The sequence below is a fragment of the Microtus oregoni genome, unplaced genomic scaffold, assembly GCF_018167655.1.
Source record: "Microtus oregoni isolate MIOR12 unplaced genomic scaffold, Mior012 000032F_ref0000030, whole genome shotgun sequence".
Taxonomy (NCBI): domain Eukaryota; kingdom Metazoa; phylum Chordata; class Mammalia; order Rodentia; family Cricetidae; genus Microtus; species Microtus oregoni.
In genome coordinates this window covers 22964956-22991477 of record NW_024543091.1, presented here as the reverse complement: position 1 = coordinate 22991477, position 26522 = coordinate 22964956, and the positions used below count along the sequence as shown (strand labels likewise).

The 26522-nt window shown below is 44.6% G+C and overlaps 4 protein-coding genes and 5 non-coding genes across 11 annotated transcripts in view; 7 read left to right on the top strand and 2 right to left on the bottom strand.

Annotated features, from left to right (window-relative positions):
• Zwilch (zwilch kinetochore protein) overlaps window positions 1-3370 on the bottom strand; it is a 47726-nt gene extending 44356 nt beyond the window's left edge. For both annotated transcript variants that reach the window (XM_041679567.1, XM_041679568.1), the window contains exon 1: window positions 3281-3370. In XM_041679567.1, coding sequence (XP_041535501.1) covers window positions 3281-3333 — 53 coding nt within the window. In that variant the 5' untranslated portion in view covers window positions 3334-3370. The remainder of the gene's footprint in view (window positions 1-3280) is intronic.
• Window positions 3371-3749: 379 nt separating this feature from the next.
• Window positions 3750-8586, top strand: Rpl4 (ribosomal protein L4). The gene is made up of 10 exons (XM_041679578.1): window positions 3750-3887; window positions 5034-5205; window positions 5386-5492; window positions 5815-5953; window positions 6262-6386; window positions 6980-7109; window positions 7381-7537; window positions 7788-7871; window positions 7962-8082; window positions 8279-8586. Exons 1-10 carry the CDS (start codon window positions 3885-3887, stop codon window positions 8510-8512), a joined length of 1272 nt encoding a protein of 423 aa, XP_041535512.1. The 5' UTR covers window positions 3750-3884; the 3' UTR covers window positions 8513-8586.
• Window positions 5244-5311, top strand: LOC121466264. The gene has a single exon (XR_005976744.1). It is a non-coding gene; the product is annotated as a small nucleolar RNA SNORD18 (small nucleolar RNA).
• LOC121466266 lies at window positions 5652-5750 on the top strand. The gene has a single exon (XR_005976746.1). It is a non-coding gene; the product is annotated as a small nucleolar RNA SNORD16 (small nucleolar RNA).
• Window positions 6115-6185, top strand: LOC121466262. Its single transcript, XR_005976742.1, has one exon. It is a non-coding gene; the product is annotated as a small nucleolar RNA SNORD18 (small nucleolar RNA).
• Window positions 6688-6786, top strand: LOC121466265. Its single transcript, XR_005976745.1, has one exon. It is a non-coding gene; the product is annotated as a small nucleolar RNA SNORD16 (small nucleolar RNA).
• Window positions 7169-7239, top strand: LOC121466263. The gene has a single exon (XR_005976743.1). It is a non-coding gene; the product is annotated as a small nucleolar RNA SNORD18 (small nucleolar RNA).
• A 935-nt stretch (window positions 8587-9521) lies between the features above and the next one.
• Window positions 9522-18272, top strand: Snapc5 (small nuclear RNA activating complex polypeptide 5). Of its 2 annotated transcripts, XM_041679455.1 has the most exons (4): window positions 9540-9877; window positions 12253-12339; window positions 13669-13808; window positions 18134-18272. In XM_041679455.1, exons 1-3 carry the CDS (start codon window positions 9788-9790, stop codon window positions 13789-13791), a joined length of 300 nt encoding a protein of 99 aa, XP_041535389.1. In that variant the 5' UTR covers window positions 9540-9787; the 3' UTR covers window positions 13792-13808; window positions 18134-18272. The 2 variants fall into 2 exon arrangements, with proteins under 2 accessions (XP_041535390.1, XP_041535389.1); XM_041679456.1 differs by lacking the exon at window positions 12253-12339 and having other exon boundaries at window positions 9522-9877.
• The window catches only part of Map2k1 (mitogen-activated protein kinase kinase 1), a 68887-nt gene continuing 59656 nt past the window's right edge, over window positions 17292-26522 (bottom strand). The window contains exons 7-11 of the mRNA XM_041679454.1: window positions 24902-25103; window positions 22737-22801; window positions 19210-19271; window positions 18873-18918; window positions 17292-18347 (exon numbers count right to left, since the gene is read on the bottom strand). Coding sequence (XP_041535388.1) covers window positions 18234-18347; window positions 18873-18918; window positions 19210-19271; window positions 22737-22801; window positions 24902-25103 — 489 coding nt within the window. The 3' untranslated portion in view covers window positions 17292-18233. The remainder of the gene's footprint in view (window positions 18348-18872; window positions 18919-19209; window positions 19272-22736; window positions 22802-24901; window positions 25104-26522) is intronic.

Here is a 26522-nt window from a genome sequence, read left to right as displayed (position 1 = left end):
TGATCGACAGAGAAAAGAAGCTGTAGTTACTGAAAAGCCTAACAGTTATCTCAGGATATAATCTGTAGCTTTTGATCTGATACTTGACCTAACTGATCTAGGAACACAAAAACAGTCCTGATAGACTAATTTTTGTTATATTGCAAAAGACTTTAATTTTTTATTTTATTTATTTATTTATTTGATTTTTCGAGACAGGGTTTCTGTGTAGCTTTAGAGCCTGTCCTGGAACTAGCTATTGTAGACCAGGCTGGCCTCGAACTCACAGAGATCCACCTGCCTCTGCCTCCTGAGTTCTGAGATTAAAGGTGTGCACCACCACTCCCGGCGTTATTTTTTATTTTTATATATTTATTTATTTTTCGAGACAGGATTTCTTTGTGTAAGTCTTTTTTTTTTTAAAGATTTATTTATTTATTATGTATATAACATTCTGCCTCCATGTATGCCCGCATGCCAGAGGAGGGCGCCAGATCTCATTACAGATGGTTGTGAGCCACCATGTGGTTGCTGGGAATTGAATTCAGGACTTCTGGAAGAGCAGCCAGTGCTCTTAACCACTGAGCCATCTCTCCAGCCCCAAGTCTTTTTTTTTTTTTAAATATTTATTTATTATGTATACAATATTCTGTGTGTATGCCTGCAGGCCAGAAGAGGGCAGCAGACCCCATTACAGATAGTTGTGAGCCACCATGTGGTTGCTGGGAATTGAACTCAGGACCTTTGGAAGAGCAGGCAATGCTCTTTAACCTCTGAGCCATCTCTCCAGCCCCTCTTTGTGTAAGTCTTGACTGTCCTGGAACTAGTTCTGTAGACCAGGCTGGCCTCTGCCTCCCAAGTACTGGGATGAAAGGCATGTGCAATCACCAACGGCTGTTTTTGTTTCTTATTATAGTTATTTATACATGTGCATGTGTATGTGAGTGTGTGTGGGGGTGTGCTTGCTAAAGTCAGAAGACAGCTTGCGGGATATTTTCTCCTCCCACTATGTGGGTCCCATGCTAAGATGTTTGGTGGCAAGTGGCTTTACCTCTGAACCATCTCTCTGGTTCAAGATTGTGAATTTCTCTTAAAAATGGTTGTCCTTGGGGCTGGAGAGATGGCTCAGTGGTTAAGAGCATTGCCTGCTCTTCCAAAGGCCCTGAGTTCAATTCCTGGCAACCACATGGTAGCTCACAACCATCTGTAATGAGGTCTGGTGCCCTCTTCTGGCCTGCAGACATACACACATACAGAATATTAAATAAATAAATAAATAAAAATGGTTGTCCTTTACATATAATTCAATAATATTGCTTGGTCATTCAGCAACTGTTTCTCAAGCATTCTTGCTAGACACTGGGACTATCAAACAAAACCAGCTGCGACAGGAATCCAAAGAGTAAACTGTCAATTATGGGGTACCAAGAACTCTGGGAGGAAAATACTTGTGAATGACTTATAGCTTTTTAGAAACATGATAATGGCCCCACGTACAACAATGTGGGCAAGAACAAGGAGACTAGGATCAATGGTAGAACACTTGTCCAGCACCACAAACCCAACCCACCTGCAATCCTCAGCATATAAATAAAACAAGAGAGGTGGTGGGGAGGTTGGGAAAGGAGAAAAGAAGGAAGTTGGAGTCTTAGATTTAGAACTCTTGAGAATAATTCTGGAGTTAAACGCCACATTGTAAAGAAAACACCCAGGAAATAAGTAGTAAGCCAATGGATCTAGATAAATTTTCATCACTGGGGGTGATAAAACAGGCATAAAATAAACATAGAGGCTAGGGACATAACTCGGGTGTAAGAGTGCTTGCCTAGGCCAGGCGGTGGTGGCACGTGCCTTTAATCCCAGTACTCGGGGAGCAAAGGCAGGGAGATCTCTGTGAGTTCAAGGCCAGCCTGGTCTACAAAAGCTAGTTCTAGGATAGGTACCAAAGCTACATAGAGAAACCTTGTCTCGAAAACCACAAAAAGAATGCTTGCCTAACTTGTGTGAAGCCCTCCCTGGATTCTGTTCCTAGAATCTCAAAAATTGTGCATAATGGTACATGCCTATAATGACAGCACCCTGTAGATGGAGGCAGGATGAGCCAAACTCATCCTTGGCTTGGAGGCCAGCCTGGGCTACATGAGACCTTGGATTTAAAACAACAACAAAACAACTTAACGCCGTGGCAGAAATACCACAAGAGTTAAGAACAACTGAAGTTCCTGCGTGTTCACAGACACCATTAGCTTCACTAAAAACACTAGCTCTTAGCTAGGCAGTGGTGGCCACACCTTTAATCCAAGCCCTTGGGAGGCAGACAGGTAGATCTCTGATTTGGAGTCAAGCCTGGTCTACAGAGTTTCAGGACAGCCAGGGCTACACAGAAAAACACCATCTCAAACAGCAACAACAAAAACCAGTAGTTCTCCCCCTATAATGTCCAAGTATTTTACAAGTATTACTGCTTTTGTAAACAGGAAGAGGAGCAATAATGGCAGTTAAAAATTACAGCATTTACAAAGTACTGTGCTATACCCAGCCAACAATACCCTGAGCCTAGAATTTAAAAAGGTAAACTTCTGGTCTCATTTCAGACCTTAGCCAAAAATTTGGGGGGCAGAATAAATCTGTATTTTCACAATCCTCCAGGGTGATTCTGATGCAGGATCAGTTATGAGTCACTCTCCTCGATTTTGATACAGGATGAAGACTTGACAGAATCCTCTTGTAGCTATATTTCACTAAAGGAACAACGTGAATTCTGGCATGGTGGCCCAAACCCCTAATCTGACATCAGGAGGCTGGCCAGCGAATTCGAGGTGACTTTCTGTCTAGTTTAGGCTACAGTTGAGACCCCTGTCTCAAGAAAACCACGAAAACAGCGAAACAGCATGCTTTTTAAAGCCAGCCCAAGGCCAAATGTAGCTCATACGGTCATTAGAAGAAACAGGACAACTACACATTTCTTTTTCAGTAGTCAGCGAAAGCTTAAGACAGAAGGATGCCATCTACTTCTCTGTATCCAGGAAGCCTCTACTTAGAAGTGGATGCATGAGCAAGATGAGTAAATTGACTTGTCACCTTGTCCTTCTTGCTCAAGTACTGATGTTTCCTCGAGAGACTAGCAGCGACCTAGGCTTCAGCAGAGTCAAGCCCACTGCACAGCCAAGACCCGCCCTCTCCTATCCCGGATCCGGGCAAAGCAAGCAGGGCGCAAAGCCGTCAGCTGTGGCGAGAATCAGGCGGGGATATAAAGGCCGGGAGGAACAAGATGCCATTCCATTTCTCAACCACAACTCACTGGAGAAGACGAGCATAAAACTCCTCAGCCGCGCAATTCATTCGCGCCCACATCCCGCATCGACCTCGGTCCAGTCGGGAGCAGCAAAACTGAAACGCGCGCCCCGACACTGACGTCAGAGTCCATGACCCCGCCCCGCCGGAACTACTTTACAACATTAAGTTCATTCGTACTCAACGTTAAAACATTGTTTGAATTTATTAGAGCATCCTGTCACATTTACTGTTCCAATAGACTCCCATTTTTGTCAGGGAGAAAAAAGAAGATAAAATAGATGTGATTGAGGGGCGGTCAAGAAACCACATCTCGCGAGAGTTGTGTCAAGTTACGAATTATTCCGCGAAAAGGAGTCCCTCTTTTCTAACCATTCTTTTTAGTTTTAAAAAGAATAGATACAAATTTTAACACACGTAAAGTAATAATATGATCTTTTGAAATTTTTCAGTGTAGTAGCGAGATACTTTGGTTCTCCCAGTTGGTTTTGAGGCGGGGCAGGATGAGGGAGCCAAGTGGAAGGATATATGTGGCGACTAAGCGGTGAGTCCTTCCTTTTCCTGTGGGAGCTGCCGGGTTGAGAGGAGCGTGGCTCTCTCCTCTCCCCGTCATGGTGAGTGGAAGTCTACTTCGCTTGGCTTTCCCGTGGTTTCTGGGGCTTATGGGGGAGAGGTAAGGGATCGGGACATGGAATCGGCAGGAGAGGAAGAACTAGGAAGAAGACCTAACACCTTTTCTTGGCAGAGAGCTGGGTTGTGGGCGCTGTGGCAGCCATCTTAGAGCAACGTGGGAGACAGCGCAGGGTGGACGATAGAGGGACTTTTGGGATCCTCGCTTTCCGTAGTTCTAGGGGAAAAAGACTATTTTAAACCGAGCCATTTAGTGCCGGAGACACGCCCGACGGGCGGACGGCGTGGCCTTGGCACATGGTGTGCTTGCTGTTCAGTGTGTGCATGTGAATGAGTATTAATGCTTTTGAGGTTTTGTCTCTGCCTTTTTTAAATCGTTTCTAGAAAAGCAAGGTCTTAATCGCTTAAGAAGTTATGTTTTTATTTCATGTAACCTAAATGGCTTGAGCTCTGAGCTTGTTCACATACAACTGTAGTTAAATACATTACTTTTCCGCAAATGTGCCCTGTGCTATCCTTTATCCTTAATGCATGGATTAAGGTTGGTCTGACTGCCGTAAATTAGGATTTGGAGACATGGCTGAGCTTCATTTTATAATTGGCTAGATAGGTTGGCTTAGTAGTTGAGAAATTGGAGAGAGGAAGGAAAAGAGGTCCCGAGTCTCAGAAGACCAGCAAGAGCGAATAGGAGCCAGGTCAAAGAGAAGTGGACAGGTAGGTGGCATGGGCCAGCCTCCGATGAGGCGAACGAACCATGGGACCTGTTTATCTAGAGTCTGAACAGGGGACTGAAAGAGAAGAGAGGGGAACAGGGAAGGTTTGCTCAAGCTGAGTGCTGGTAGAGTGAACACGGTCTTACCGAACAATACCTTCAGACTTTATTGATAAATTTTGCTTTGAAGTTTTCTTTCTATTTCAAAAATATGACAGTTCTTGATATGTTTCTCTTAGGGCATTTTGCTTCGTTCCTGATTGACCCCTGTTTCTCAACACCTGCCTCTCTGGTCCCCAGCTCTTCCCAAGTGGTCCTATATCTGCTTTGCACATCTTAAGATATGATTTTAAATCTAGGTTCCAAATACAGGAAATGATTCTGGCTGTGTCTGACTTATCTTGTCCTTCTCTCCAAGGCTTGTGCCCGTCCCCTCATATCGGTGTACTCTGAAAAGGGGGAGTCATCTGGCAAGAATGTCACTTTGCCAGCTGTCTTCAAAGCTCCCATTCGACCGGATATTGTGAACTTTGTTCACACCAACTTGAGGAAAAACAACAGGCAGCCCTATGCCGTCAGTGAATTAGCAGGTATGGGTTTACATTTGTCGTGGGCAGGGCTCCTTTGCAGTGGGTGATGAAATGCCATTGGTCCGTGTTTCTGAACCCTGTGATTTTCCATGGCTATTCTGATACTGCCTTTGCCCTTCATAAAGGAAGTCGTGGGTTGTTATGGCTTAGTGCTTAAAACTTATTTCTTCTCAATTTTAGGTCATCAGACCAGTGCTGAGTCTTGGGGTACTGGCAGAGCTGTGGCTCGAATTCCCAGAGTTCGAGGTGGTGGTACCCACCGTTCTGGCCAGGGTGCCTTTGGAAATGTATCCTATTTTTCTATTGACATTTGTTGCAATTAACTGGTTGGACTGAGACTTGATTCATTAATATTTAATACTATTTTGAATCATGTCTAAAACTACTAGTGTTCCCAATAAGCAGATCCTCTAGACAAACATCTAGAGATGTTTCTGGGGTGTACTTGCTATGATGTCGTAATTTGCGTCTTACTCTGTTCATGGCGACAGTTGCCTGCTGTCAGTAAGCTGGTTCAGAAGGTTGACGAAAGTTGTTACTGAGCAAGTCATAACCTTACTAATTCTTCAGACCTGAAAAAAATAGTTCAATTCTTGACAAAGAAAACAGATGTGTCGGGGAGGCCGTATGTTTGCACCAACCAAAACCTGGCGTCGTTGGCACCGCCGAGTGAACACAACCCAAAAGCGATACGCCATCTGTTCTGCGCTGGCTGCCTCAGCCTTACCAGCTTTGGTGATGTCTAAAGGTCTGTGATGCTTTGATACATTATGTTTAACTTACTGTTCACTGAAACCTGTTGGGTGTGAATTCTTTTCCTCTCAGTGCCTACTAAAAGCAGTTCTGCTTGCTTCAATCTAGCGAGCCCTTGGTTGTAGTTCGCATCAAATCCTACCATGTTTTTGTCTGTCAGAATGATGAAACTATTTAATTGGTCCGTGTTTCTGAAACACATGATATTAGTGGAAATTTCTGACTTGACAGCGAATGTTGTTTGTTTGGGGTGTGTGTAATGAGTTGAGACTTAACTAATAAGTATTGACTTGGTTTTGTAAGGTCATCGTATTGAGGAAGTTCCTGAGCTCCCTTTGGTAGTTGAAGATAAGGTTGAAGGTTACAAGAAGACCAAGGAGGCTGTTCAGCTGCTTAAGAAACTTAAGGCTTGGAATGACATCAAAAAGGTAGGTTCAGTGTGCATGTTTACCATTTGATACCGTCAGGTTTTGGTTAAAAGGATACCTCACCTTTAGGGTGGGTGGTGGTCAGCTTTTAGTTAAGATTGGATATGAATCATAGAAGTCTGAAAGCTCCACAGATGGGGTAGTTTTAACAAAGTTATCTTTAGGTAACATGTTTCTAGTACAATGTTGATTTGATTTGTGATATTTATCACATTTATCACTTGTGTATGTGTGAGAGGACAACATGGAGTTATTTCTGTTATTTTCTTACGGAAAGGACTTGATACAGTGCAGTTTTACTTGCAATGATGTTGTAATTTGCGTCCTACTCTGTTTTCAGTGACAGTTGCCTGCTGTCAGTAAGCTGATTCAGAAGGTTGACGAAAATTGTTACTGAGCAAGTCATTTTCTTTAGTGACTGGTGTGAAATACAAAGAATCCCAGGGATCAAACGTTATCAGGCTTGGCTGAAAGTGCCATTACTTGCTTGAGACATCTATACCTCTCTTGCCTGTTTTTTTGTTCTTGTTTTTTAATTGAAGATATGCTGGAAAGGTTATACCTTAGACTAACTGCTAAAGCTACTCTTATAGGTCTATGCCTCTCAGAGAATGAGAGCTGGCAAAGGAAAAATGAGAAACCGACGACGTATCCAGCGCAGGGGGCCCTGCATCATCTATAATGAAGATAATGGTATCATCAAAGCCTTCAGAAACATCCCTGGTAAATTCTTGTAACATTCAGTGTTTTAATTGCCTCTTCTGTACATACTCACTCATCTTCGGTTATGATGAAATTCCACTTCATGGTCCGTGTTTCTGAAATAACATGATTTTGTGGAAGTTCTGATTTCTAGATGAGTGAGTTCCACGATGACTTGAACTTCAGAGTTCATTAATCTTTTTAAGTGCCTTGTTTAGCTCAATAAGCCATAAAAAATGTATTTCCTCTGTTGATTGAATGTAGGGTCTCTGATTCTTCCTTGCCTTTAAAGGTATTACTCTGCTTAATGTCAGCAAGCTGAACATTTTGAAACTTGCTCCTGGTGGGCATGTGGGGCGTTTCTGCATCTGGACTGAAAGTGCTTTCCGCAAGTTGGATGAGTTGTATGGCACTTGGCGTAAGGCTGCTACCCTCAAGAGTAACTATAAGTGAGTTTCCAATGTTTCTTTATTACATATGGATTCCTAAAGTGTGCATTTATGTTCATACTGAATTTATATTCTTAAATTAAGCATTGAATTATTACATTCAATGGGAGGGTAAATGCTGTGTTCCTAATCCGTGATTATAAAAGTTATAAGGTAAAAAATTTAGTAGCTGGACAGCAAAGACGATTTGAAATACAGTTCTATGATTTATGTTCAGTTAGAAGAATTTTGGCTTCCTGTCTTTTTCCAGCCTTCCCATGCACAAGATGATGAACACAGACCTTAGCAGAATCTTGAAAAGTCCAGAGATCCAAAGAGCCCTCCGAGCACCACGGTAAAGTTTTGATACTTAACTCATGCTACAGTCTGATACTTGGACTTTTAAAGGCATACATGTTGATTGATGAGTGCCACGTCTTTACAGCAAGAAGATTCAGCGTAGAGTCTTGAAGAAGAATCCACTGAAGAACCTGAGAATTATGTTGAAGCTCAACCCATATGCAAAGACTATGCGCAGGAATACTATTCTTCGCCAGGCCAGAAATGTGAGCCATAATTTGCTGTGTCAAGTGTTATCAATCTTGCTTTAGAAGTTTTGGTACTTCCCCCTTTCCTGGGTCTCTACCTCTGGCTCTACTGGAACTGACAGATTGGCCTGCTTTTTCTGCCTTTCAGGTGCTGGGATTCAAACATCTCAGTTAAAGATTTGATTTCCTAATTTCCTATTTGTTGTTGTTGCAGCACAAACTCCGGGTGAAGAAACTGGAGGCAGCAGCAGCAGCACTGGCTGCCAAATCAGAGAAGGGGACTGCAGACAAGAAACCTGCAGAAAGTAAGAAAGAAAAGAAGCCTGTGGATGTCAAGAAGCAGAAGAAGCCTGCAGGAAAAAAGGCTGCAGCTACCAAGAAACCAGCAGCTGAGAAAAAGCCAGTAGAGAAGAAACCAACTAAAGAAGAGAAAAAGTCTCCTGCTTAATCTATTAAAATTACTTTCATTCCATTGAGCAAATAGAGATAGCCTATTTGAATAAAAACCTGATCAAAGATGCAGTGAGAATCTGTGAATCTTAATTGTGGGTGCATCCAGGGCCACCTCCTCCCCCTTTGTGGAATAGGTATCATGACACTTGGAAATATGGGTTTACAAGGATTAAGCTCAGGATTGTAGAGGACATTTTTAATATCTCAATCTCCTGTTAAATTTGTAAATTGTTCCACATTATAATCTGATGTGAAGTCCATTCTATTAGCATCTTGGAGGACTTGTCTGAGGAGCTTGTGGGTTATTAAATCAGGAAGTGGGTGGTTCGTGAAGGGTCAACAATTAGTAACCACCAGAGGGCATGATGGTACAAGGAAATATCGGCCTCGATAGATAAGCGATATGGTTCCTTAGGAGCTAAGTACTTTAGCCCTAACCAAGAGTGGCGTGTTAACTCTGATCTAAATATCATCATACAACTGGCTTAATTTGCTGTATACTTAATAGTATTAGCTCAAAAGTAATAGCAGACAGTAAATTCAGGTAAAAGGATTTTTAATTATAACTGGTTAGCTTTTATTCGGGAAATGAGAGCGCCTTAAGATTAAGAGGCTTTGCCGGGCGGTGGCGGCGCACGCCTTTAATCCCAGCACTCCGGAGGTGGAGGCAGGCGGATCTCTTGAGTTCGAGGCCAGCCTGGTCTACAAGAGCTAGTTCCAGGACAGGAACCCAAAGCTACGGAGAAACCCTGTCTCGAAAATTTAAAAAAAAAAAATTAAGAGGCTTATGTCACGCTAAATATTTGAGCTAGAAATTGCTATTTTGCTTTCTACCTGCAAATGTCTCCAACCTTTGTGGAGAAAAGCCATTTGGAGCAAACTGCACTTTAAAAGTGTTCTGGTGAGGCGCACAACCTGGTACTCAGGAGGCAGGCAATCTCGTGAGTTCAAAGCCAATCTGGGCCACAAAGAATACCAGGACTGCCTCCAAAGATAACAGAAACACTGTTTTAAAAAAAAAAAATGCTCCGGTGAGAACTGATTTCTTGAAGCCTGTGAAACGAGTTTACCTATTTCTACTTTAAGTAATCAGCAATGGGATTGAATAACTAACTCACTGGCGTTCCATTACCCTGTGCTTTGAGAGTCGTCGGTACCGGAATCAGTAAATTGCTTAAACCGGCGACCCGTGACTGCTTCCAGGAATCGGAAGTGACGTCATCACTGGGCGCCCGGCAAAAGACATTGACCTAACGAGGGGAGAAAGAGGATGCTAAGCCGGCTGCAGGAACTCCGCAAGGAGGAGGAAACGCTGCTTCGTCTGAAGGCGGCCTTGCACGACCAACTGAACCGCCTCAAGGTGAGCTAGCCACCCTCCAAGCCCAGGCCCTCGCGCGTGACCGTCGCCTGCATTAGAGCTCCGGGCAGCTTGCTCCGCACCGTTCCGGTCCTCTAAGTGTTCCGCGGGCTTAGCCCCCTAAGCCCACCTCTGGCCCGCCGGATCACGCCTCACCTGCTGGTTACTAGTGTTTATATGCACTGGAAAGGGCTTTAGTGTTGCAAAACTAGAAGGGAATTTAGATGCTCCTGGGGTCTGAATGAGGTCTGGGAGAGAAACTTGTCCTCTAGAGTTCTCAGTAACTTTTAGGGAGCAGTTACTGACTGGAAGAACGCAGGTTTACATCTGCCTTGTTCACTCCCTAGACCTCGGGGTAATTTGGTCCCTGTGAAATGATAGTGGAAATACCAGCTCCTCAGTCGTATGCAAGTGACATGAGGGTTACAGAAGGCCTCTACAAACTGAACTTGTATACCTGTGGTATAGAAAATGACAAGCAGTGTTCCTCTGGGCAGTTAGAAGTGGCGCACACTTATTGCTACAGTACCCCTACAGGCACCTAGTGATTGTGTGGTGACGATGACTTCCCAAACGCAGGTACCCTGATGCTTCAGTAAACAGGCGGTTTCTGATCTCCTGCCGTCATTTTCTCGTTAGTGAGTAGACAATCTCAGTCTTAGGACATACATTTGTGTCTGTGGAGCCAGCTGACCACTCACTTGCATTGCGTGTGTGTGTCAGAGAAAGACACAGAGAGAAGTGTGTGTGTCAGAGAGAGAGATAGCTTCGCTGGTCTTGAACTTCCTATGTAACCCAGGTTGGCCTCAAACTTGTGATCCTTTTACCTCGGTGCCAGGATTACAGGAGCGCAGTTGCACGACCAGCTACACCTGATGTCATATATATTCTTCTATATGTTTTTTTGTGTCTGAATATATATCTTTTGTTTTTTTAAATTTTATATCTATTGGTGTATGTAATTTTGTATCTATTGCATGTATGTCTGAGCAGCACTTTCATGCCTAGTGTCTGGGGAAGGTAAAAGGGCATGTTAGATTGCCTGGAACTGGAGTTACAGATACTTGCGAGCCACCATATGGGTGCTGGGAATAGAGCCCCGACTCTCTGGGAGATCTAGTTGCAGTGGTTACACTGGTTCTAGCTTTCTGGAAGTGCTCTTAACCATTGATTCATCTCTCCGGCCCCTACACCTGGCCTTTTAGTGGTGCACCTGCATTTCCTTACTGAGCTGCTTGGTCTTGGGGTGTGGAAGCCTGCAGTTTAGCTAAACACCAATAAAGTTCTTCTCTTTAAAAAACAGGTAAGCAGGGGCTGGAGAGATGGCTCAGTGGTTAAGAGCACTGACTGCTTTTCCAGAGGACCTGGGTTCAATTCCCAGCACCCAAATGGCAACTCAACTGTCTGTAACTCTAAGATCTGACACCCTCACTCAGGCAAAACACCAATGTACATAAAATAAGTATAAATAATTTTTAAAAAAAAAAAAAACAGGTAAGTAGAAGGAGGTGCACCTCTATAAGCACAGGACTAGCCTGGTTTACAGAGTGAGTTCTAGGACAGCCAAGGCTACACAGAAAAACCCTGTCTGAAAAAAACAGGTAAGACTGTATAGGGAACTTAAAAGTTGGCTCTACACACTCAAGACCAAGTTTTCAGCATAAAGGAGATTTTTTTTTTTTTTTTAACCCCCAGAGGACAGAGGTCAGGGAATAAGAGACAAAGGCAGGAGATAGACGGTGAGGACCAAAAGAAGGGTAACAAGGGAAAGGGACAAGGGTATTTGTCCCAGAGGACAGTGGGCTGCTTCTGAACAGAGAAGAGACAGACATGGCCCATAGGAAAATGGCAGTTTATGAAGGGAAAAGGGAAAACCTCGTGTTAAGGAGAGGTACTTAATTTTAATTAGGCATATTAATTAGATGAGCCAAAGGGACTGGACCTTAGTATTCAGCCTCAGGAGGAGAGATTGGCTTCAGGATGTAATCTCATGGTTTTTAGTAAGGCAAAAGGAATGGGGAGAAGGGCAAGGCCTGCCAAAGCCACAAACTCAGCTAGTATCCTTTCAGGCCTGGTGTAGTGGCCCACGCTTTTACTACCAGCACTTGGGAGGCAGAGGCAGGTGGACTTCTGTGAATTCAAGGCCAGCCTGGTCTACATACCAAGTTATGGGGCAGCCAGGACTACATAGTGATACCCTGTTTCAGTGGGGAGTGGAGAGCAGCTAAAGCCTAAGAATTTCCTCTGCCCTTCAGGAGCAGGCCTGGGATTAGAAGCAGCTCCCTTTTGTGATGCCAACCTTCACAGCTTCTAGGAATTCACTCACTTTAGTAACCCAGCAGAACGCTCAGTACATGTCCCCAACTCTCCTTCCCTAGGTTGAAGAAATGGCCCTCCAATCCATGATAAGTTCTCGCAGAGGGACTGAAACGCTGTCTACTCGGCCTGCGCCTGAACAGTGTGATGTAAGTTTGGTGGAGTACAGGCTTCCAGACAGTGTGGAGTCCCATTGTTCCCTTGCTGCATAGCTGCATGAATGCTGTATAGCACATTACCAAGTCCAAAGGACTCTGGGACATGCCAATTAAATATTTGGGGCATGAAGGAATTTACTGTGATTGAACCAGGGGCCTCATACATGGTGATCAAGTACCCTACCAGCGAGCCATATCTTCAGCCCCTCATAATTTGTAGTTCAATAAATAACTAATATACATTAATCTTTCAGGTAATAAGTAGCCTGTATTTTATACTTTGTCAGATTTAAGCAGCCTCTCCCTACTCTCATAATGTGCACCACTATGCCTGGCCTTCCCAGTTACTCAGGGTACTCCATTATTCCTAGTTATTCAAGAGAACCACAAGAAACTGGTAGTGGTAGAGGTCACGGTGAGTTTTGTTTTAAACAGTGTCTTACATACCCAGACTGGCCGCCTTCTGATCTTCTTCCCTGTTTGTGATTACAGGCATGTGCCCCCGCATCCTGTTCAGAAATTTGGCTCTTCTAGGACTAGTTTAGGAATGTGTCATAGTTGCTGCTCTGTGTGGGTGGCTTCAAGCACAAATCAGGGGCTAAAGGACGAGTAGCAGGTGTTACCCTACCCACTCTTACGAAGTGCCTTCAAAAAGCCAGTACAAGCTGGGCAGTGGTGGCATACTTTAATCCTAGTATTCAGGAGGCAGAGGCAGGTAGATCTCTGTGAGTTCGAGGCCAGCCTGGTCTATAAGAGCTAATTCCAGGACAGGCACCAAAACTACAGAGAAACCCTGTCTTGAAAAAACAAAAAACAAAAGCAAAAACCAACAACAGTAAGAGCTAATACAGTCATATTCTTTCTAAATATATCATATTTTGGAAATTCTGTAATAAACCGTGTAGTCTACACAATTATTTTTGCTGATGGTTTCTAATAGAATTCTGAAGGTCAGTCGACATTTTAAAAATACGAAGCAATTCTTCTTACCCTTTTCAATAACTGGAGAAGCCAGAAACAGGAAAGTGATCTTTCCTCTCAGTCATAAAAATGTGATGAGGGAAAAAAAATAAAGGATTTCTTTGTGTAGCCCTGGCTGTCCTGAAATTTGTAGACCAGGCTGGCCTCGAATTCAGGCATCCGCCTGCCTCTGCCTCCCTAGTGCTGGGATTAAAGGCATGCACAACCTCCACCCACACGTAACAAGTACTCTAATTGCTGTCATCTCTCCAACCCCACAAATGAGATTTGATTCTAAAGAATGTGCTGTTTTGAGGTTCAGCTCCTTCCTAGTAATGCCAGTGTTCTCGTTTTACTCAGATGTCGGTGCATGTCGACAATGAAGCATCAATCAATCAAACCACACTGAAGCTGAGTACAAGGACCCCTATGGAGGAAGAGGAGGAGGAGGAGGAGGAGGAAGAGGAAGAATCTGATTCGTAAGGGGGACAAGAGCTTGGGTTAGTTTTACAAACTGAATTTCTAAGTCACAGGCACTTGCCTTGGGTACCGGTGCTATGTAAAAAAGTATACACTGTGGACAGGAGAGGCTCAATTGGTAAAGTATCTACCATATAAATATGAAAACATGAGTTTGGATCTCCAAATCTATGTAATAAGCTGGGCAAAGTGTTACATGCTTGTAACCTCAACACTGAGGAGAGGGAGCCTGAAGCTGTCTGGCCGGCCAGTGAGCTTCGGGTTCACCAAGAGACCCTGTCTGAAAAAGAGAAAAACCAGTGATGTTGGGCATGGAGGTGTACACCTTTACTCCCAGAACTCGCTGGAAGGGTTTAGAATAATGCTAGTGTACAGCAAGCTACAAAAATGTTTTTTTCTTGCTCTAATATATGAAACAACTCAAGGTCAACTTCACCACTGGACAACTGGGAAAAAGTGGATAATACCTGGTCATTATCTAAAAGATGTTTAGTAGAAAATAAGGATTTTTAGCGAGTTTTGGCATATACACTCCTGTAATCCCAGGCTTTGAGATTCTCTAGCAGAAGTGATTACCCACTGTGAGGCCAGTCTGGAATGTAATGAAAACAAAATACAATGCAAGGTAAACACAGTGCATGGGTTGATCTCTAGATCATTATGCTATGAGAAATAAACAGTCATTCTAGCCCTCCTTTTTTCTGAAAAAGGCAAACACTATACAAATTGAAATAATTTCAGTCATTACTAGGGGTAGGGTAGTCCTGTAGGAGGTGACTGAGGGAGGCGGGGCAGGATGTCAGGACACTGTGATGGTCTACATAACAAGTCCCAGGACAGCCAGGACTATATAGAGACCCTGTCTCAAAAAATATATATATAAAATAGAGGGAAAATGCTGGGCGGTGGTGGTGCACTCCTTTAATCCCAGCACTCAAGAGGCAGAGTCTGGTCTATAGAGCAAGTTCCAGGATGACCAGGGCTACACAGAGAAATCCTCTCTCTCCCTTTTTTTCCTTTTAAAAAAAAAAAAAGAGTGAAAAAATGCCAACAACCTCTGGCCACAGCACACACGTACACCTCCCCAGTACACACCAAACAAACCATACACAGGCCTATACTAACAGCTACTTATACAACACAATACACACACTGGTTTTTATGTAAGATACTCTCCTATAGAAGAAATCAAGGACTAGTGATGAAATGGCCTATAGGATACCTGATGTTTTAGGTCAGCTTGTATTTCCTTTTTGTGTGCTCTTGTGTGTGTGGACATGTGTACCATAGTGTGTATATGGAGGTCATAGGACAGCTTATGGAAGTCAGTTCTTCCACTATGTGAGCCTTAAGGATTGAACTTGGGTTGCCTGCCAGGCTCAATATAAGCACTGCTACCTTATCCACTGAACCATGTCACCTGCACTTTTTTTTTAAGGTTTATCTGCTTGTGCTTGTGTGTGTACATATGTAAGTACATGTGGGTACAAAATTCGATCCCTCAGAGCAGGAGGTGCATGTCTGTGGGATGCCCAGCTTCTAATGTGGGTGCTGGTATCTAAACTGTACCTCACAATTGCATAGTGGTACGTTTTTTATGTGCATTGGTGTGAAGGGTGTCGGATCCCTGGAACTGGAGTTACACATAGTCGTGAGCTGCCATGTGGGGGCTGGGAATTGAACCTAGTCCTCTGGAAAACTGCCAATGCTCTTGACCATTGAGCCGTCTCTCCAGCCCCACACAGACCTCCCCCCCACTTTTTTTTTTTTTTTCTGAGACGGGGTTTCTCTGTAGCTTTGGAGCCTGTCCTGGAATTGTCTCTGTAGACCAGGCTGGCCTGGAACTCACAAAGATCCACCTGCCTCTGCCTCCTGAGATTAAAGGCATGCGCCACCACCACCTCCACCGCTGGGCTCAGACCCCATCTTTTTTTCTGACTTTACAGCTACCTCATAGGCATGACAAAGCCAGCACTGGGGAGGACCCCTCCCCCCCAGAAGGTATAGTGAAAGGAAACCATTTCCCAGTATAGCACAGCAGACTGACTAGACCTTACTGAAGGCTCTCACACCAGCAAGGACTTCCTGTGGGTATGGCTACTGGCAGGCAGGACTTGCTACAAAAAATAAGGAATGTTCTGTGAGAAGTAACTTGATTTTGCCCAGACAAGTTCCCAGCCCCACTGTGCTGGCTAGGATTTTGTCAGCTGACACAAGATACAGTCATCTGAGAGGAGCAAACCTCAATTGATAAAATGCGTCGATAAGACTGAGCTTTAGGCAAGCCTGTGGAGTATTTTATTAGTGGTTGATGTGGGATGGCTCAGCCTCTGGGCTGTGGTCCTGAGTGCTGTAATTCAGAAAGCTGAACAAGCCGGTAAGCAGCATTCGTCCATTCCTCTAAATCAGCTTCCAGGTTCCCAAGTTTACTTCAGTGGACTGTGATTGAGGATATGTAAGCCAAGTCAACCCTTCCCTCCCCAAACTGCTTCTGGTCAGTGTTTTGTCACAGCAGTAGAAACCCTAGGACACACACCTGTAGCTTTCTCCTTATGTAAAGCGACTCCTTGTTCACAGGCCCTGGGCGGGTGGTAGTCAGCGCTAGAGTTCTGCAGGAGACCCAATGCCTCCAATGCCTACTGCACAGAGCTGGCAGTGTGTGCACTGGCTACTATGTTGTGGTTTGGTTTTGTTTTGTTTGTTTTTTGGCTTTTTGAAACAGGATTTTTTTTTTTCTGTAGCTTTAGAGCCTGTTCTAGAACTTGCTCTATAGACCAGGCTGGCCTTGAACTCATGGAGATCCACTTGTCTCTGGCTCCTGGAATTAAAGGTGTGTGCCACCACCACCGCCCTCTCTTTTCTTTTTCTGAGACGAGGTCTCTCTGTATTCCCCTGGCTGTCTTGGAACTCAAGACCAAGCCAGCCTCAAACTCAGAGATTCATCCGTGTGGGAATTAAATTCATCTATATTGGAATTAAAGACACTTATGGTACCACACCCTGAGTATTGACTAGTTTTTACATAAACTCAAAACAATCTAGAATCATTTTGTAAGTGGGAACATGCATTGAGAAATTGCCTCCAACAGACTGTCCTGTGGGCAGCTTGTGGTAAATTTTATTGAATGTTGACTGGTGTGGGAGGGCCCAGCTCACTGTGGGCTGTGTTACCCCTGGGCTGGTGTTCCTGGGTGCTATAAGAAAGGCTCAGCAAACACAAAGAGCAAAGCCAGTAAGCAGGGTTCCCATGGCCTCTGCTTCAGTTTCTGCCATGAGTTCCCTGGATGGTGGACTGACTACAGGCTGTGAACTGAAGTAAACCCCTTCCTCCCCAGGCTCCTTTGGTCAGGATGTTCACACCATCAACAGAGACACTCTTATGCAGTATTTATGACTTCCAACTGTGTTCCTGTCTTCACTTTCCCTACTTCAGTGCATGGCCAATCACTTCATTTCCTATAGTCTAGAGAAACCGAAAGGCCTGCCACAAAAGCAGAAATATCTTTTGTCCTTTTTATTTTAACTTGATAGTATTTTTATTAGAATAAGAGTTTAGATTTGATAAACATCTGGATTAAAATGGCTAAAAGGATTTTCATACAATTTGTAGGCACTATACACGTTTACAATAGCATTGGTGCTGGGATTGGAGAAAAGATAGAACTCTGACACATACTGATGCCGTAATCCATTTATGACGTTCAAAATAACCATCTATTTAGAAACACTAATCCAAACTTAAGAGACGTATACCACACTAAGTACCCCACACAGTGTATTTAAAAATAAATATAGAAATACAACCAGAAGTCTTAAAATCGCCACTGTAGACAGACTGAAGCCCCAGCTATCATGGCAGTGATGGGCTCTGGGTAGATTTTTGGTTTTTTTTGTTGTTTTTTTTTTCCTTTTTTTGACGGGAATTGCTAAATTCTATACCAAAAGCAAAAAATAAAAATAACATGATGTACACAATCTGATGCTCATTTCATTAGCAGCAAAGCATGCTTCCCATGCACTGCCTGTGAAGGTCTCATGAGCTCCCTCTCCTCAGACTGAGAGGTCACCAGCAAGAGTGAAGTACCAAGGGGCCGAGAATCCTGACAATCCAGGCAGCCAGTGAGTCACAGAACACGAACAGCAGTGCAAACATCAGTAAGAATGACCACCCAGGTCACCAGGGTTTCACTATAGTTCAGCCTGGTATGAGTTTGATCAACATACAAATAGCCCCAAGCACAAAGCCAATCCACTTAGGGGAGTAACCATAGTGATAAAGACAATGATATTAAAAATGACACAAGTACAATTTGGCACATGCTGTGTTCTTCATCCTTTGTCACAGATGAGGTGCACGTCTGAACAGAGACAAGCATGGGAGAGGCCTGAAAGCAACATGGCATGCCGCTGGGCAGAGGAGTTCCTCTTTGCTGCTTCCCAAAGGCTCAGATGCTAGCGGCGTGGGTTGGTGTGCTGGGCTGGTTAAGCCCAATGGTAGAGCAGAGCCACCCTGCGAAGTCCACCTCCTCAGCATCAGATCTCTTGATGAAAGCATGAACCTGGGTGCAGAAAACAGAGAAAGGAAATGCTGTTAAACTACCAGGAGGAAAAAGCAAGAGTCTCAGCCTAGTCGGACCACTTGGAAGATGCTTCTAGTGTTCACCCTTGCACAGCAAGTAGGCCAGCTGCAGCCCAAAGATCCTCTGCCATGACCATGCATATAAGTTGTGCGGCCCTTGTCTCTGAGCAACCCTTACTTGTTAGAAGGTACACTACACTCAAGGCTACATCAGGCATGGAGCAGGGACCTTAAAATACCACATCCCTGTGCCAATGTTGTCAAACAAGAATTAGATGAAGCAACCCAGAATGCTGGAAATGTGAGATGAACCAGTCAGAACTAGAAAAAAAAAAAGGCCTGTCCTCAGGAAGGTTGTGGGCTGGCCCCTCCCTGACTCGCATCCCAGGTCCCCCCTGTAACTCACATCTGGCACTGTGCAGCCCCAACCCTGACTAAAGAATGAGGGCTGGGGCAAGACAGACAAATGGTCAAGTGAGATGAATAAACAGGCTCTGAGACTCACCATGAGCTGCTTCAGGTCTGCTCTCTCTGCAGGGTTCTTTATCAAGCTGAAAAGAATGAAGATTAATGTAAGAACACTGGTTTCCAGTCACTGCCCCTTACATGAAGGCTGAGGAACTAGGGGCCTGAGCCTGGCTCTTCCTCCATTCTAGGCACACCATCATGCCTGAGCACATAAAGGAAGTCTTGCTTAAATCAAGGTCAGGAAGCAACAGGATGATCCCTGCAGTTCAAGTAAGAGTAACACGTGCCAGTGCTACAAGGAGTATAACAGCAATCAGGGTTAGAGGACAGGGAAAGGGTAAGGCCAGGGTCTCGGGAATGTAGTGCAAACTTACCATTTATTCACAAAATCTTGGAATTCCAGACTGAATACTCCACTGGGCAATTTTGGAGGAGGCTGCAAACATATCACCACGTGAGACTCTTGACCCCTGCTCCAGTCACCTCCCCACCATGCCTCTGGCCACTGCTACCCTCATCAGTTCCAGGAAAGTGGCCTTAAGAAGTCCTGTTCGTCCTGGTTCACCTTGTTGGGACCACTTCAAGTATTCTACCACTCTGGTGACTGAACAAACAATGTTTCCCTCAGCTTGTTCAGTCTCCTATGAAATAAGGCTGTGCTATTAGCTCTAGAACCCTCTGAGTTTAGACACTCAGGTGCAGAGTAAGAATAGTGTAAGAGTGTGACTGGCCTGGAAGGGTCAGCAGTAGCTACCAATAGCAGAAGCCTCAGGAATGCACAAACCAGGAAGCACCACTTAAGCCTGACAGTACTCCCAGAAACCACAAAACAAAACCGTTTTCTGAGCCCTGAATAGTCACAGAAAGTTAACACATTAACTGGCAAGGCTGAGTATGGATGATACTGCCCACACACTGTAGCAGTGTGGCATCTCCCAGGTCCCTGACACAGATCCTGACAGTAGCTTGAGGAAATCTGCATTTTACATGACCCGTGCCAGCAATGTAGCTTTCCTGGGAGGAGCAGTACTTGAGATAGACCTAAGATGTCCCTGCTCTAATGAGACATCAGCTAAAGCATTCAGAAGGCAGAAGTAGGTAGATCTCTTGAGTTCTAGGCCAGCCTGGTCTACATAGTGTATTCAAGTCAGAGATATATAGTGAGACCCTGTTTTAAAAAACAAAGAGGGAGGGCTGGAGAGATGGCTCAGTGGTTAAGAGCACTGACTGCTCTTCCAGAGGTCCTGAGTTCAATTCCCAGCAACCACATGGTGGCTCACAGCCATCTACAGTGAGACCTGGCACCCCCTTCTGGCTTGTGGGCACACATGGAAGGAATGCTGTACACATAATAAATAAATAAATATTTAAAAAAAAAACAGGGAGGAAGGAAGGAAGGAAGAAAGAAAGAAAGAAAGAAAGAAAAACACTAATTGGGTGGTACCTGCTTGCAGTCCTATCATTTTGGAAGGCTGAGATTTGAGACTAGTCCAGGCTACATGATGAGAACTTACCTAAAACAAACCACCAACCCTGGTTCTGTACACGTGGCTCAGTTCAGTGGTAGAGAGCTTGCATAGCATGTATGAGGCAGGTTTGATCCTCAGCATTACAAAAACAAAATACAAGTACCCTACTAAAAAGCCCAACAAACCCTTACACCCTGAGGGCCTTGTCAATTTGAAGTTAGCTCCCATCCAGATTGTAGAACATTGGCCCTGAGCAAGCTTCTCCCAGTAATTGTCCCTGCTGCTGAGGTGGTGAGGAATATTCAAGAGAAAACAACTGGTCTCCAGAGGCCAATGCCTGCTCCTCCTAAGAAAGGGCAGACAAGGAAGGGCTGAGTGCAAACAAAGACACTTGGGGTCAGGGAATGGAAAGAGGTAGGTGACAGAAAGCACTGGGGAAAGTGTAGCTACTGCCCATCCTGGAGCCCCAGTTTCCTTCCCTATATGAAGAGGGCAAAGGCAGTTTGGCCCCCTCAGCTGGCTTGAAGAACAGAGTGAGGAAAGCAGTGTACAGAGCTGCACAGGTGGTCCAGGCAGCCTCCCTAACAGGCCGCCCACCTACAGCCATGTAGGCTTCAATAGGCAGAGGACAGATGGCCCACCCTGCACTGTTCTGCCTTGCCCCATGCTGCTTGGCACACTGCTCTGCACACATTAGAGAAGTAAACTAGATTTCCTGGTGAGCAGGAAAACATAAATGCAGGTTATTTCCTGTAGAGTTTGTGACAGTGGACCTTTTGTGCCTTTAAGGGTCTGTTTTCAGAGAAGGACACAAGATATCCTATGATTTCTTGAGGCAGTCAAAGAAAGGTGACAACTGTATCTGAGCCCAGTTCTGCCTGTGAAAGGTAACAGCACTCATCCCTTCTCATCAACTGCCAAGGCTGCTCCTCTGCAAGACAGTGCTGGTCCACCGGGCTTCCTCACATCCATGTGCTGCCCCAGGCTACGCTGGAGCAAACCTTGGAGCAAGTCTCCTCCATCATTTCACAAAGGTATGACTCTTTATATTAAAGTCAACTAAGAGTAATAATAAGAGTTTGATTTTTTAAAAATATTTATTTATTTATTATGTATACGATATTCTGTCTGCGTGTATGCTTGCAGGCCAGAACAGGGCACCAGACCTCATTGCAGATGGTTGTGAGCCACCATGTGGTTGCTGGGAATTGAACTCAGGACCTTTGGAAGAACAGGCAATGCTCTTAACCGCTGAGCCATCTCTCCAGCCCAACAGTTTGATTTTTAATCGCCTTTTTAGTAGGCACATTAAAAACTATTTTTCTCTAAACTTTTTTCTCTTCTTTTAGAGAGAGTGTCTCATTCTATAGTGCAGGCTAGCCCAGAAGTCATGATATTCTCCCTTGGCCTCCCATGTGCTAGGATTACAGGACTGAGCCACTTCAACCCACAGAATTGATAATGGATGTTCCACATCTTTCTATAGTCACAGCATTTTTAAAAAATTATACTTGCCAGAAGAGGGTGCCAGATCTCATTACAGATGGTTGTGAGCCACCATGTGGTTGCTGGAAATTGAACTCAGGACCTCTAGAAGAGCAGACAGTGCTCTTAACCTCTGAGCCATCTCTCCAGCCCTAGACACAGCTTTTTAAACAGCACTTTATAAGAAGCAGCTGGATGGTGGTGGTGCACGTCTTTAATCCCAGCACTCAGAAGGCAGAAGCGGGTGGATGGCTGAGAACTGAAGGCCAGCCTGATCTACAGAGCCAGTTCTAGGACAGCCAAGAAATATATACAGAGGTTACAGGCATGCTGACCAAGTCAGCCATGGTTTTCTCTTCCACCTACACTTCTGAGACAGGGATCTTACTATGTAGTCCAGTTCTGCCCCGGGCTTAAAACTCTCCTGTCTCAATCAGAGTACTGGGATCACAGGTATATACCAACACACTTATAACTGCTATTTTATTTTTTTCCCTTTCCAAGTTTTTGTTTTTGAATTTTATGTGTGTATTTTGTCCATATGTATGTCTGTGTATTACATGCATGCAGTATCCACAAAGGAGGGTGTCAGATCCCTTTGGAACTAGGGTTACAGATGGTTATGAGCTGTCATGTGAGTGCTGGGAATTAAACACAGATCCTCTGCAAGAACAACCACTGTGCTTACCAAGCCATCTCGCCAGCTCATAACTTTTTTTTTTAAAGCTTTATGTATAAGTGCTCTAGCTCTATGTACAACTTTATGCCAGAAGAGGGCATCAGATCCCAGGATAGATGGTTGTGAGCCACCACGTGGTTCCTGGGAATTGAACTTACGACCTCTGGAAGAACAACCAGTACTCTTAACTACTAAACCATCTCTCCAGCCCTCATAACTACTTTCCTAAGTAGAATAACTTACGTTAAGGAAACCTGGCAGCACTTACCTCATTGACTATATAATCCAACAACTCAAAAATTGCCATGGGAGGTCGGCTATCCATTCCATATGCTGCAGATTTATAAAGAAGAAGTTAAAAAATGCAGATATAAACAAGAAGCTACTTGCCAATATGAGTCAAGGGGTTGAGCACAGATCATTAATAAAAAGCCACTTTAGTCAAGGCCTAAACATGGAGAGAATCCAGAAGGCTAGGCTATGAGTCTGTGCTCAGTAACATCCTAGATGTGTGACCTCAGGCAAATCAGTTGACCAACGAGTCAAAGAATAGATCTTTGGAATGGAAATCAAGTGACAATTCATCTTCCCATCCTTACATTTATAGAGCAGCCAATGGCATAACAAGTAAATAAGTGCAGGGCTATATTTGGGCTTGGCTTATGTGCACTGTATAGGTAGAGCCCACAGCTTCACAAGTGCTAGGCAAGCTCTACCACTAAGCCATACTCTCAGGCTTAGAATTTGTTTTTAGTTCACCTGAGCATGGATTTTTTCCTTTCCTGCCCTAAGATCACAAGCAATTGACCATGAGGAACATTTTGTTTGAAATGTGCTCAACTGACAATTTCTCTCTTATCTTCCTTGCAATGCTTGAAATGTCAAACTATTTAAAAAGGACAGTTGGGCCAGGCGGTGGTGGCGCACACCTTTAATCCCAGCACTCGGGAGGCAGAGGCAGGCGGATCTCTGTGAGTTAGAGGCCATCTCTGTGAGTTAGAGGCCATCCTGGTCTATAAGAGCTAGTTCCAGGACAGGCTCCAAAAGCTACTGAGAAACCCTGTCTCGAAATCCCCCCTGCAAAAAAATTAAATAAATAAATAAATAAATAAAAAGGACAGTTGGAAATGTTATACATGTTTGTTTGTTTTTTTAGGTGTTCATTTATTTGACTGACAATTCACTTTACATGCTATATAATAAAATTTCCAGCCAGGCAGTGGTGGCACACACCTTTAATCCCAGCACTCGGGAAGCAGAGGTAGGCATATCTCTGTGAATTTGAGGCCAGTCTGGTCTACAAAGTAAGTACCAGGACAGCCAGGGCTGTTCCACAGAGAAACCCTGTCCCGAAATATATAGATAGATAGTCAGATAGATAGAATGACCACAATATTAAAAACAAAAAGGAAAAAAAAAAAACAAGACATGCCCTTCAAGCACTGATGCCTCTCTCTTCGTGCACACGTTCAGTCACTAGGTTAACAGGATAAAGACCAGTTCTCCCTGGTCAGACAGGAACTCCAAACAGAAGTCACATAAAAATGAGAAGGCTGGCCAGGTACGGTGGCACATGTATTTAATCCCAGCACGCAGGAGGCAAAAGCAGGGGGCAATTTCTGGGAGCAAAAGCTAGCCTGCTCTACAGAGAAAGTTTCAGGTCACTGAGAGTTACACTGTACCTCAAAAAAACTTCAAGCAAAAAGAAAACATCAAAATAAATAACTAAACAAAAGCCTGAGAAAGTTGTATGAGAAGGATGTACAAGAGCCAGGCATCTCAGTGCACATCACTCAGAAGCGTGTGTTGCTGCTAAGTTTATGCCTTAGCAGTCAGATTGGCCACTTCTTATGGTCTGTATGGTCTTGGCAAGGAAAGTGCTCTGTGCCTCAGTTTCTTCCCTGACGCAGAGATCATCGCAGTGCTCATGAATATACTGCTTTTAAAATTAGAGCACATTTGGCAGATCCATGGAGACAGAAAATGAGCAGATCAGTGGTTGCCAGGGGATGGGTTGGTGGGAAGTAAGAGTAACTGGTAATGGGGAAAGATGATCTGGGGGTGATGGAAATGTTCTAGAAAGATTGTGCTGGTGGTAGCAGCTGTACAACAGAAGTATATACTATAAACCACTTAATTATAATATATACTTAAACATACAGACTTTGTTATGTGAACCTTACCATAATTAAAAAGAAATCCACAATATTAAAAAGAAAATTAATATTGCTAAGTGCTAAGCATGGCACCTGGATCACAGCAAGTATTCAACAAACAGCTGGTATTGCTGGCAAGAACAATTGTTTCCTGTACCCACCCCAAGGGACCCTTGTTGCTCCTCAAAGACCCGGCCTGACACCCAAAGAGAAGCAGCCACCCAGAAATCCCCAACAGTATCCCCACAGTCCTAACTGTGGATAGCAGGTCACTCACAGCTGAGGGGCCTCCCAGGGGTCCTCGGCCGGGGTGGTGTTTCAGCTGCATCTCCTTCCACCTGGCATCCAAACAGCAGCTCCAGCTCCTTGGCATCAGGAGGAGGGATGGGGTATCTCCCAACTGCCATCTCCACCAGAGAGAGCCCCATGCTCCAGATGTCCGACTGCACGGAGTAGTGAGTCCCTTGGAGTCTCTCGGGCTACAGAGGAGACAAATGGTCACACTTCTTGCTCTAGCCAGGTCCCCAGGGCTATTACAGTGCTTTTACCTTCTGGTGTCCCTTACTGCTACCTCACATGGTTAAAGCTCCTCTGGCCTCTTAGATGTGGCCTGTATTCATTATGGCTCTGATCTCTCCTTACTGTTCTACTTTCCCTGGCCCCTGCCTCAGCTGGCAGAATCCAAGGAGTCAGGGTCCTAGCTGCTTGAGGTTCTAGCTTTGCCCAGTCTGGCCTCTGTCCTGCACAAGCAGGGTAGCCCGTCTCAAACCCACATGAGAGGCTTATCGTGAGTTCCAACTCAGGGACTTAAACATTATGTGATCCTGAGTCTCAGTTTTCCTATATATAAAACGGGTCTGCTGCTAACTGGTAACAGTGACGACAACATAATATCCAGTCTACTTATTAGTGCCACAGCAGGGACCAAGTGAAATGAAAACCTTTAGATGTTGCAGAACAGTATACAAACATGAGCCAACAATGATGGGAAGTGCCAGAAAGGAAATAGCATAGTCTGTCTGTCTCTACACGGAGCATTAGTTCAAGCAGACATGTATTTCAAGAATCCTATGAAAAAACCTTCACTCTGATCATAGTGTATTTATTTAGACACCCACTCATTATCCCATGGGATTTTCCACCAACTCTAACACTGAACTATTTTGAAACTAACCATATAACCACAGAAACCCAACCACTAAACCATGGATCAATAAGTCCTAAGGCCTAATTGAGTATGAACTTGAGAGTTGACAACTGAGTGTCCCAGGGTGCAAAATGCTCAACTTCCCCATCTAGGGAAGAGGCAATCACAATGCAAAGAGCAGAACTTCCCTGTAGCCACTGGAGTTGGGTGGGGTGTGTGGGTACTAATCCCCTGTAGATTCTACAGTAGGGGTGTAGAGTAAAAGCGTTGTGGAGTCACAGTGGGAGTTGGGGTCAGTAGGGAGCCAGAGGGGACATGGACATAGCTCCTACACAGTGAGTAAGGACTGCAGGCTCCTTAGCCCGGAGCCAGAGGGGACATGGACATAGCTCCTACACAGTGAGTAAGGACTGCAGGCTCCTTAGCCCGGAGCCAGAGGGAACATGGACATGGCCCCTACATAGGGAGTAAGGACTGCAGGGTCAGTAGGGAGCCAGAGGGAACATGGACATAGCCCCTACATAGGGAGTAAGGACTGCAGGCTCCTTAGCCCGGAGCCAGAGGGAACATGGACATAGCCCCTACATAGGGAGTAAGGACTGCAGGCTCCTTAGCCCGGAGCCAGAGGGGACATGGACATAGCCCATACATAGGGAGTAAGGACTGCAGGCTCCTTAGCCCGGAGCCAGAGGGGACATGGACATAGCCCCTACATAGGGAGTAAGGACTGCTGGTTCTTTCGCCCTAGCTA

Coding starts and splice junctions, on each gene's coding strand:
- Rpl4 (XM_041679578.1), top strand. Junction 5,493..5,814: donor GCCAGGGTGCCTTTGGAAAT/GTATCCTATTTT, acceptor CAAAGAAAACAG/ATGTGTCGGGGAGGCCGTAT. Junction 7,872..7,961: donor AGAGCCCTCCGAGCACCACG/GTAAAGTTTTGA, acceptor ACGTCTTTACAG/CAAGAAGATTCAGCGTAGAG.
- Snapc5 (XM_041679455.1), top strand. CDS start 9,788: ATGCTAAGCCGGCTGCAGGAACTCCGCAAGGAGGAGGAAACGCTGCTT. Junction 9,878..12,252: donor ACCAACTGAACCGCCTCAAG/GTGAGCTAGCCA, acceptor CTCCTTCCCTAG/GTTGAAGAAATGGCCCTCCA. Junction 12,340..13,668: donor CTGCGCCTGAACAGTGTGAT/GTAAGTTTGGTG, acceptor CGTTTTACTCAG/ATGTCGGTGCATGTCGACAA.